This window comes from Centrocercus urophasianus, unplaced genomic scaffold, assembly GCF_019232065.1.
Source record: "Centrocercus urophasianus isolate 14NV4802_14NV808 unplaced genomic scaffold, USGS_Curo_1.0 seq_11, whole genome shotgun sequence".
NCBI lineage: Eukaryota > Metazoa > Chordata > Aves > Galliformes > Phasianidae > Centrocercus > Centrocercus urophasianus.
In genome coordinates this window covers 77,508,682-77,521,043 of record NW_024884253.1, presented here as the reverse complement: position 1 = coordinate 77,521,043, position 12,362 = coordinate 77,508,682, and the positions used below count along the sequence as shown (strand labels likewise).

The window sequence follows — 12,362 nt, the reverse complement described above, 5'->3', positions numbered from 1 at the left end:
TTCTTATCCATAGAAATGTGGTCTACAGCACCAACCTTTTACATAGTCAGAACTCTTATTTCTACTGAGGAAAAACAGCCATGGGATTTCATAGATCAGCTTCACCGTTTTCTCATAACTAATGCTTACACTACAAGATGCACTGTTCTAAGTATCAAGAAACTGCTATAATAAACTGCCTAGAAGAATGAGTGAAGCAGCTAGTCAGAGCAGGTCCACCACAGGGAAAAAATGCTAAAGAGTTAATCCTGCACAGCTGTTTTAGATATGCCTCTGTACAAGCTTAAGATGGATACAACTGCTTTAGAGGTCCCTTCACTACTTGTATAGGACAAATTAAATTGAGATTTATTTTTGTTTTTGTTTTCTGCAAAAACTTCTTTTCACAGTGCAGATGGATTTACATACATACAGCATACTCTGCACTCTGCCCTGACATGAAAGGAGTAAGGCCAGTATGGCAGCATGTCCCACTTCCTTCCAAGAATTTGCTATTCTTGCTCTTTTTAGAGCTTTTAAAACATAACGTACACTGCCATCACAATTTACTCTATCCTAGCAGCAGACTTTGTCCAGAATGGCACAGATGTTTCCACTGCAAGCCTAAAGACAGTGGTTTCTGAAACAGAGAAAATATTCATAACAAAGGTACACAGGAGAAAACTCGTAAGTTTGAAGTTTTAAATCAAGGATCACTTTCTGTACAAACTTTTTCTTTTTTTAATTAGGAGTGTTGGAGACTTATTTCTGCATAGATACAAATCCACCCTGCCATCCACACCCCACGCAATTCCCCAGCAAACATACTATCCCCACAGCAGCAGGTCAGGCAAAGGACGGCAGCGTGCCCCTGAACATCTACATCTACCTGTGTTACATGCAGCCATGCACAGGCAGCTCACATGAAGCGGTCATGCATTATTCAGTCCTTGTCTCTCATTGCCTCTTCTTCTACCTGCCCCACAGAACTGAGCGCTACAGCGGGAAATAGTTGTTGCAAGAAGCTGTCAACACACTTCCTGCCCTTCCAGAACAGAAGTGGGGGAAGTTCTGCAGGGTCAGATAACCCAGCTCAGAGTGCACAGGGATGCACGCTGCTTCCAAGAAAACAGAATTTGCACTGCACCTTTACTTCAGATGTGCAATACTAAATTTCTGAGACAGACGTAGATGTCTCCTTTTCACTGTATGCCTTGGAATATGAAGGACTGATTATCCTTTTTCCACTAGCTAAGTCATCTATGCCATTAGTCATGCAGTTGTCAACACACAGCAGTGTCGCTTATTGAAAAATGCTGAACTGAGTGCAGCTGTTACAAGTGCCATACAACGGGAGTACATCACCACACCCCAAATACAAGGCTTACAGCTGCAAGTTCCACAACTCCATCACACTTCACATGGCAAAACAACCTCTTCTCTGTCATGTTAAGGGGTGCAGCTTCTTAGTTTTGTTCAATCAACCCACCCACCTTCCACAATTTTGGATACAGCAAAGGAGGAAAGCCCTCATTACGTATTCCTCATTGTTAACTGCACATTCTCCCCTTGTCCTTCTGCAGTTTTAAACTTAAGTAGTAAACAGTGGAAGAAATTGTGTGAATTCCAGCACCACGTCAACTTCACACAGATGAAATTCTTTAAAGCCATAAAAAAGATGTTCTTTTACCCTCTTGCCCCTCATTACCCCTACTGCTGTATAAACTTATTTTTCAACATTTGGCAACAGAGCAAGCATATTAGGTCAAACAGGACCAAGTTTGTTGCTGTTGTTTTCTTTTTGAGCTTCCTTAATTAGGACTCCAGTATTTGGAAACTAAAAGGAAAGAAAATGCACCGTGGTACAGAAAGCTATCAATATTAACGAAGAAGCCACATTTCCAGCTTTTAAAAATATTCTGTTTGAGGTTAAATCTGCATATCTAAAAGTGACCTATTTGGAGTAACTGTGCCACCAAGTTCAATATTTAGGGCAGTATTTGTGTAATAATTTTAGTCAGCCCTAAAAGCGAGATCTCTGTTCACCTCAAGATAAGCTCTCATACAAGAAAAACAATCAAAAAATCTATTCATAAATCTCTTCCAAAAATGTACTGGGGCAGAGCATCAGAGCTGCCTTGGCTAGGATATATTTGACTTTTAGAATGAATCAGATTATACAAGAGTGATGTTCATTTTTAATTAAGCTAAACCCAACCCTCCACAAACACTAATTCGAATCTTCTCTAGAACACATTTACTTATTGTAGAAGTGATGCATTAAGATTTCTCTCATTCTGCAACGCTCCTCAAAAGTCAACAATGACAACATTCTTTGGGGAAAAAGACTGCAGAGCAAGCATTCTTTGCAAAGTCTCCTTTCAAGATTAGGCCCGTTATTCACAAGTTAAAATAGCACCATTTGGCTCTTCTGAGGTACACAAACAACATGAAGTATTTTTGCATAATTAAAAATTGAATTGGGAAATTCTAATGAAGTATTTTACCCATGATTGCTTTCTATTCTGAAATTTACATCAAAGCAAGCATCACAAACCTCCATTTTTAGCAGCATGCAGCAGGAGCATGAAGGACTATAAAAAAAGCTATCAGTTAATGTAACTAAATTAATGTTTCAAAACTGTCAGCAAACTGTTACGTTCAAAATACACTCAGACACTATTCAGAATTTATGAAAGTGCAAGCATTTTATCCAGGTTCTTTTTAAACTGAGGTTGTGTAACCCACAGAACGCAACTACAAGCTGTGCGCTGGAGAGACATATTTTCCCTCCTAAATTTGCTTGCCTTCAGACATACAATACTTTATACAGCCTTTTCGTGGTTAGCAAGAACATTTGAACTTCTCTGAACTCAAGAAGCTTCTGTGTTCACAGCACCTGAGGCAGCCTACCTCATGTAATTTTATTTTGTCCTCTGCACGACAGCCTTGGTTTGCCTGAACTACATGAAAATGAAACTTATTTGTGCATGTAGATTGGTAACGATTAACCTCACAGTTAAGGATTTGGACATGGGCAGCATCAGCTGGAGTAAGTTAGAGTTTCTTCCCAGCATTACTAGTTTTTCTGTTTCTATTCTTCAGGAACTGTTACAGCACAGTGCTTCCCACACAACTGTCTTGCATACAATCATGCTTGTGTCTTTCAGTCTAAGGATAGAAAACCCAAACATTAAAAAGGCAAATAGAAGTGGCAACATGCAGTCTCCAGAAATCCTGAAAGCTAATTCTCATTTTTGGGAAGATGGAGGAGTGGTTGGAGAAAATTAAGCCTCATTTTTTTCTTAAAGTGAGTTTTAAAAAAAAAGTAGTGTTTCCTCAATTCTGAGGGCCTGAAGAGACACAAACTACATTTTACTTCTCCCCTTACATAAGAAAAACAGGAGGATCTCATGAGTGCACGGGGATATGTTCTCATACTGGCTACCTTCCCAGTGCTGTTAGTCATTTGGATGAACCAGAGAGAAAAAGGGAAGCACAGCAAGGCACCGAGTGAGCTTATGCTGACAGTAACTCAGAGGGGCTTTCTGGCTATTTATTCCTGCTTCTAAAGTTCATTGTTTTGCACTGTTTCCTCTCTCACTCATTAGGTTTGCCTTTCATTTATCCGATGTTGAAGACTCTAGAGATGAAAGGACATGACTCCCCCAGACAGAACCCCAAAGCAGCAAGCACTCATGGATCTGACAGACCATACCACACCGTCTCACAAACATGCACTGGGCATTTGTACCTTGAGTCTGAACAGACCCAGTAGGGATGCCAAAACAAAGTCTTCTTAAAGAATTTAAACTTAGAGAACACAAAGGATACTTTAGGTGATGCGGTGCTTGGAGGTGCAATAGTTATTGCTCAAAAGAAAGCTTGACAAAATAATCAAGTCTCTTAAAAAAGCCCATGCAACTCAGGCTGTACCACTGGCAGTATGCTGGACAGATTCATCGCTGCAATCTAAAAAGACCAAACAGTTCTAGTGTGCCATAAATATTTCCAAACAGTATTACACAAAAACTAGTTGCTTTAACATAGCAAAGAACGTGAACAGCCCCATCAAGTAATAACAAAGGAACAGTTTAGGAACCTCTAGAAAACCAAAGATTGCTAACCACACAACAAAAGAACTTGCATAGTAAAAAAAAAAAAAAACAAAAAAAAAAATCAATGAGTCAACATACACAAAATACTTCAGAGAAGTCTGAGGATAGGGATTGACAGAAACCAAGGAATTGAAGAAAAAAAAAAAAAAAAAAAAAATCCCAAAACAAACCCCAGCCTTTCAACAATGCAAAGTGGAACTGAAATGTCAAAGGAAATAATGCAAGATATAAATTCCCATTAAAAATGCCTACTGTAACAGTATAAAACTTCCTTAGGAAAGAATTAATCAGTAAGTTTTTCTGACGTAAAATTTTTGCTTATTAAAAAAAAAAAAAAAAAAAAATCAATTCTAAAACTGAGGAGTGATTCAGCAACCGAGCAAGGAAACAACCCTTTAGATCTAGGCATGCAGGCTTTGGGATCTGCGTTGGGAGCTAATTAATAAAACCTAAAATTTTGTCAATTTTTCAATACAGCCTTTTAAATTTTAATTCTGACAGTTATTTGTCATCATTCATGTTCTAATGATTTCACTCCATCCATCCAGATGAAAAAAGGGAGACCATTTAACACAGCACTTTGCCTACACAATCAGAGTACAGAAGTCTCAGCATAGACAGAAAAATTCACCTTGCTATTACCCATTATCAAGAGGTACCAAAGAACTCCCTTCTGTGCACTACAAAGAGCAGCACAAGTTCATAATAATGTGAACCCAGAAGACTACACTGCTGTATGGAGGATAGAACTGTGGGTAACACTATAAATTTCATTCAGGAATTAATGTTCTCACCTTTGATGCTTGTCGAAGCCATCGTAAATATTCAGTGAAGTTATCAAAACAAATGTAGTAAGTCTGGCTTTGAGGTCCAGAAGAGCTAAACGCTAAGCAGTGCTGGTGCTTTTTCACTTCTTCCACCTACAACAAAGGCATAAAACTGTTAGTGAACAAGAAACTAAAATCTCTCTACAGAGCACCCCAGAGAAAATTCATGTGTGTCCAAGAGGAGTTCTTCAAGTAGAGTTGTACTAACTGCTCTCAAGTATAAGCTGGATCTTAACTGTCAAATATTCATGCAATCTACACAAGCAAGAAGTAAGAACACGACAAAACCTTTAAGCTTGTTTGTCTGTTCTAGAATACTAGATAAACTTCTAAAACAAACAAAATGTCTGAAAAAAATTCCTAGCCACATGATTTACTCTCTTGTCATATGAAAAAAAGATGCAAACTGAAGATGCAGCAGGCAGATAAATCTGGCAACAGCTCAAGTTTAAACTGGTAATGGATGGCAATACTGAATTAAAATATGCTGCTATTCTCAACATTTAATGTTTCTCTGGAGATTGCTTCCTTTAAACCTGTTTTTTGGGGGTGTTTTGTTGAAAATTTTTTTCCCCAATGTATCTGCAACCTTATTTCTGGTTGCTATCTTCAGTACAGCATGCAAGATGTAAAGAAACCATCCTAAAGAAGGAAATAGCCAAAAATGACATCTTAAGAGACTGAGCATCACAGAAGGCTTTCAATCCTCAGCTGTCTTTATGCAACCTAAGGGAGCACAATTTATACTCCTGATTATTAAAATGAAGCTTTAGCAAATGCTTCTCTTACACCCCAATTAAATTCTTTGGCATTTCTCAACTCGCTAAAAACACCCCAGAATACATCATCCTGCTACCACACACGCGCAGTCCCACACAACTTATGGTTTCAGTGCCTCAGCATGGCTTTCTGGAAAGCCTTTGCAAACCAGGAAGTGCAGAGTACTTATGAGGTTTAGAAAGAATATTTTCTGAATAATAATTTAAAAAACACTGAATTCTGTGCCAAGCATCCTCCACTCAAGCTTTGTCAGCAGAAGCCCTCAGTACAGTTGTTTTTTTTTTTTGCTTGATTCTCCCTTTCTTTAAAAATTTGCTGTCAGCTTTCAGCTTTACAGTCTTTGTGTTTTATGTTTTGTGATGTATTTCTGCGCAAATACACTTTTTCTTCTCAAAAAAGGCCAACAAGGACCAGAATTCTCTTCAGCGTGCTGCAGCCAGGAATAAAGCTCACTGCCAGAGTTCACACACTGATGCTAAAAAGGGGGGGGGGGGCGAAGTCTCTACTTTGGTACCTCCATGGAAGAGTTGAAGAATCATGGAAGCATGAGAGAAAAGAACTCACAGAAGTTATACTAGCAACGTGGATAGTAAAATAACATATCAACTCCAGACTGCACATATTATATTAGGCAACTTTTTTTTCTCAAACTTAACAGTATAGAAAGTAAAACAGCACTATTTCAAGTGTGAATTCATCCTCAGACTAATGATTCTCTTCCCATTACCTTGGCTAAGTCAATAATAGCACTCAAACTATATTCAGGCTGAAATAGTAAGGATATAAATCTTACTGTCTTCATTAAAGTTCTACAGATCTAAGAACAGTTGAAGGTGGAAAGGATCTCTGAAGGTCATCGTGTCCACTTCCCTTGCTCAAGCAGGGTCACCTAGAGCAGGTTGCCCAGGACCATGACCAGGCAACTTTTGAATAGCTCTAAGAGGAAGACTCTCCAACTACTCTGGGCAGCTCATATCAATGCTTGGTCACTGATGAAGGGGGGGTGGGGGGTGGGGAGGGAAGAACTTCCCTGTGTTTAGACAATCTCCTGTGTTTCAGACACATTTCATCAGAAAACAAAAAGCCAGTTTCAGCTTTTTGTAAATGAATGTTTGCTGCTGCAAGCTTGTATTAGATCACTAAACCAATAATGATGAAAATGAAAAACCAGAAAACCAACCCCAAAACACAAATAAAATCTGCTTTTACTTCTAATTTTCAGATCTCAGAGTAACATGACACGGATAAAAACAGATTAAAAGACATTGTAAACTCCAAACAAACTACAGATTAATGTATCCTTTCTTTGTGAGCTTTTATACATATGAAACACTATTACGTATATAAAACACTGCACGCAAGGCAGCTGAATGTATCCCCCTCACTTTTCCTTAGCATTTCAATCCAAACATTCCACATCATTAAGTATGAATTTCTCCGCAATCAAGAATTAGTTATATATTATGATTTTCTCCCAGAAACTGATTTTCTCTCCAGACACAAGCTTTTGTGAGGGGTTAGGAATCATGGCAAATGAAAGTGATCTCCTCCATGAATAAAAAGATAGGGATTAAGCAAACGAATACATAAAATAAGAGTAAAAATACAATCTTACTTTGCCACCAATTAAAGGGAGGACATGCATCTTTCCCGTCTGGCTTTCTTTCACTGATGAGACAATTAGGCATGTTCCACAAAGGATAGCTTGACGTCTTGTCCATCTGTTGACTGGCAAATGTATTTTCCCTTTTCGAACATTGTACATTCCTGAGAGCTGAATCCGCTCGGAGCTGCCAATGCTGTGGGGCTTTCCTGAAATGGAAACAAAAACATCCATTTAATCATGGAAAATTTCTTCCTGTTTCATTCAAGTCATCCTGGGACTTCATCACAAAGTTCCTTAGCTATGAACTGCAGTGAAAGGAGTAACAGCAGCTTCAGAATCAAGTAGTTGATACTCTTACCTTCATTTGGTATGTGCAAAAGGGGGTGATGCACTGCATGCACACTCACACCTTTGCATTTCCATCCATCCTTACCATCACAGCTGAATAGCTTTAATAGCTAGTGTACAGTTACTACTCTTCCTTCAGCCCATCTGTTCAGTCCGAATGCCAAAGCAGAGGTAGTACACAATGAAAGCCACAATGTGCACAGATCCATGCCTGAAAGACCCTGCTTTGGTCTGATAACTTCAAAGATGGTGAAGTACTTTTGCTTATATTTACAATGAATTCACTATTTATGATTTAGATTATTAGCAAGGCTAACAATTAGACCAAATATGTTAAATGATGGTTTATGTGGCTCAGATTCTACTATCTATTAAGAATATTCTGATAAAAACCATTGTTAATAAGGACAGCACAAAGACAAGCATCTCTCTCATGTCTGTAATAGAACCACGTCCCTTTAGGACATGGATAGGAAGAAGCACGATTCATTCATCCTAATCTGATGAATTTATCTATTTCAAGTTATCATATCAAACCCCGGAAAATCCAGCCCTTATATTTGGATTCACCCAAACATACTAACATAGGTAAGGTAATCACATTGAAGTTAAATAAGTTGAGATTTCTTGAAGGACACCAGTACTAGTGAAACTCTGCAAAGGACTTCTCGTGGATGAAGAACCAAAGGCTACTGTAACTTAAGGTATTTTCCAAATCACAAGGCAAGATAAACCATTTATTTTCCTACACTAACATTTAACAAAATTCTTAAATTAATAAGTCAAAGCACTAATAACTGATTGGTTCTCCAGAAAATCAGGGAGTTGATCCTCTCTCCTAATTCCAATATTTTCAGAACAGCGCTAATTAAACTACAGCAGTGACAAGTGCTGCACATTATTACTACAACTTGCCATTACTAATCTTGTTCATACAACAGCTCATTTGTCTTAATGAGTCTACTCTTGCCTTCAGATTACTTAAGACAGAAGACACCTACCACATGGCCACTCCACTGTAATTCCCTCACCCTCACCTTCCTCATGTCAATTCTTACCCCTTACTTAAGAAGTAGCCTCCCCGTACCTTCCTTACAGATTAGTAAGCCAATGCCTAGGCACAGTTAGCCCCAAGCCTTGCTCAGTTCTAATAAACAGTATCATTTAGACTACCAATGCCTGCTCGTAGTTTGGATTTGCAGGAATGTTAATGTTGCTTGAAGCTAAAAGAGAAACCTCAGTGCCAATAAAAATCTAGGTGCCTCAAGAAAGCAGTAACTTCATTATCAAGCAAATTCAAATCCAACAATAGAAGCTGCAATTAAGCACTTCTCTTAAGCCCAACAGAACAGAAAGAAGTAGAGCATATCTATTTTTTATAAAGCCATCGTACTGTTAGGGAATACAAGTGAGTAAAATAGATCAACACAACCCTAACTAAACACAAAAGCCAAATCAATATGAAACACAAAAACCATGGTTACTAAAGCGATAGTTTATCTAGTCCGTGCAGAATGATAGACTTTATGCCGCAAACCACTGATCAAAGAATCTGTTACACAACAAAAAAGACAATAGAAATGTCTGTAATGCAATACAAAGTGCCTGTGAATTGTCAAAAGTATGGCTGTACAAGGAACAGTCACCAGGACTATGGACAGTTTCAACTCAAAAGTGATATTTCAAGGAAGGTCATCTCCCATGGCATGTTTCTAGGTGGGAAACAACAATCTTCAGAAATTCTGTTGGATTACTAAGTGGATAACAAAGTACACGAGATCCCACTGCAGTGCTGCAGCCTTGGCATGAAACACGAGAACACTCAGAAAGAGAGAAGTAACATTACCCGATGTACTGCACTGGCAAAATGATTACTGGGATCTGACAGCAGGTGCTCGCACTTCACAAAGGGTGCTGGAAAATTAGAGAATCTTCAGAAAAGCTACAGGAAAAGAGCCAGGAAGAAGACAAGCCTGCTTCCTGGAACCAGATTAAACCATTTATTTTCTTGAACTAGGCTCCATGAAGTTAAGTACAGCTGGGCCTGTAAAAACACCTGGTAGCATCTAAATGGAAGTCTTCCAAACTTCAGGTAAATTCAGAGGTAGTTAAGTTCCAAGTCACATTAATAATTAGCATCATTAGTAAATGTTTACTAGGAAAGTCAGAACAGAGCTATCACAAAGTCTCCATGCTAGGTACAAACTGTCCTTTCCTCTCACATCACAGACAGATTTGATGGAAAAATTACCAGAGTAAAAGTTTCCAACTACAAAGGTTTTCACAACAGTCCCTTCAACTTTTAAGCACTTCAGACGTGTTTTCCTAACAAATTCTGCCTATCCTGCTACATTAAAGCTGAAAGATTCTTGATGAGAACACACAAAACTAAAATAGAGTGTATTTCATTATAGCAAAAGGTTTCTCTCTTCCTCTTCTTGTCTACAGCACTATATAACTTGCAAAACCTACATTTGATGTTGGATCACATGATGTTCCCTGAGATGCAATCAGCTCATGTATCATTCAGTTTTCTTCCTACCAAAGGGTTGTTACCATTCAGACTCAACAGTATCAAAATGCTTTATTATCTGGCAAATTAAAAAAAAAAACCTTCAGAAACTGCTGGTTTCTTTTGTTTTTAAATAGAGGTTAAGTAAAGATCTCTAAACGCACTGAACTTTTGAAGGTAATTCAGAGTAAAAGCTGATTGAAGAGAAGCAAATTTGTCGACTGAAAGATAAGCCTGAACAGTGCTTAATGGCTCAGCGACTTGCTGGCAAAAAGAGCATAAAGGCAGGAAAAACTGAAACACCAGCAGATTATGGAATTACAGCCACAACAACAGAGGAATGGGACTCGAGAAAGGTGCAGCGAGCACTAGGATCGCTGCTCCTCATTTCACCGAGGAGAGCAGCAGGTGGCAGAGTGTCGCACTGCCCCACAGCCGGCTCCTGCCGGAGCACACCGCTGGCACCGAGGGAGCAGGAAGAAAAAGAAGACTCACGTGTACCCGTGCTTTTTACGACTTGAAAAATACGCCAATGAGAAGGCCCCAGCAATTACTGCAAATGACCTCTTCCCTAACCAGATACAGAAGGGATGGGACAATGAGAACTTCACCAGAATACCTTTAGGCCAAGGATCAAAGGGCACGAGTTACAGTATCATCAGTGCCACCACCACACATCAATTAAGCAACCTATCATTGCTGGTGAAAAAGGATCATCTGTTCTGAAATCACCTTCTGCCTCAGACTTCCCACTTGAGATTCAGAAGACAGTGTGAGATTCACGTTATGAATTCCCTTCAGTTTTAACTACACCCAGAGGGAGCAGACAAGTTTCCAGTGGGCCCTGTGATGTTATACTGAAGCTGTCAGTTGTGCAGATAAAGAGGTATCGATGCTCCTTTGTGACTTGAAACACGTATTCAAATCCTGCCAAAAGCAGGAAAATAATTATTGTTGCCTCGATCAGAGAGGAGACAAATATGCCAGAACATCTACAAGTCTTGCATACCAGAAAATGTTTTTCAAATGTTAAGCCTAACCAGAACAGTTGGAGCGTTTTAGCAAGAAACCATAAAAAGATTATTTTTCATTCTTGTCAGAACTCCAAAACTACTGCAGCTCCTAAGCACACCCACAACAGGACTTTTGTTCCGCACGAAGCATTAGAGGAGATGCCTCAAGGAATTACAAACAGACCACTCATTTGGCTATCTTGACATTCATGGTTGAATTCCTCTCAGTTTTAGCTTGTCCTAAGTCCTGGAGGGAAACTACTGGTATTTAAAACAAGGACAGAGAGAAACGGGGAATTTGATCAGAACGGTAGGACAGCTCTCTAGAACCATGAACCACTCACAAGAAGCATAGATGGGACAGACACCCTTCAGTGAACTTAAGACATGATGACTCGGCAACGAGCAGCTCGAGGAAGCCACCGCTAAACCACACACTGACTCTTACCTAGAGCAAAGCCTTCAAATCTCACTAAATACCCACAGCCACTTGCTTTGGATACTAAGCAGAGCTCTTCATCCTAGCAATAGAAGGCATATGGAATATATTACCATCAGAAATTATGATATACCAGCTCATTATGGGACATGAAGAATATTTGGAGGAGAAAGCTCTCAAAGCTCTATGGCTGATTAAGTTGCAAGTTACTATTCCACCCTGTTAGAAAAGTACAGCCAATGAAGTCTGCCTCTAAAAAACTATTTAAGACATTACCAAAATAAGAGTGGAGGAAAGAGTTGCCATAAGAGACACATTCACTTCTGTGCAGCAGCTTTTATTTTTATTGCTAACGTTAGTCTGACAGAATGAAAGCCAGCAGTTCTGAGCGCAGCTGGGCAGCTCACAGGGAGGACCAGGCTGCCTTCGCTGAGCACTCTCAGGTACTAATGGTATCAAAGGCTGAATTGCTCAGTAGCAACAGTGTCCAAGTTCAAGGCTTTTCAGAAGGGACTGAAGGACTCAGTCTCAGCCCTGACTTAGGGATGGTCTTTTTCAGCTGCAGCTGGGCCAGCAATAGAGGTCGATATTCTCATCTGCACATGGCCAAGCCCTTGGCCTAAGGCCAACACTGCATCAACGCTACCACATCAGCTGCTCACTGTAAGCTGTCCCTAAGCCTTTTCAGGCAAACCAAGCTGCTTGCATTTCTTGTCTCCCCCTGACCAAAAAGAAAGGCC

The 12,362-nt window shown here is 39.5% G+C and overlaps 1 protein-coding gene across 1 annotated transcript in view; it reads right to left on the bottom strand.

The window, feature by feature from the left end:
• PHLPP1 (PH domain and leucine rich repeat protein phosphatase 1) overlaps nucleotides 1-12,362 on the bottom strand; it is a 131,836-nt gene that overhangs the window by 51,677 nt on the left and 67,797 nt on the right. Inside the window, exons 2-3 of the mRNA XM_042839990.1 lie at nucleotides 7,320-7,516; nucleotides 4,892-5,017 (exon numbers count right to left, since the gene is read on the bottom strand). Of these exons, the coding sequence (XP_042695924.1) occupies nucleotides 4,892-5,017; nucleotides 7,320-7,516 (323 nt within the window). The remainder of the gene's footprint in view (nucleotides 1-4,891; nucleotides 5,018-7,319; nucleotides 7,517-12,362) is intronic.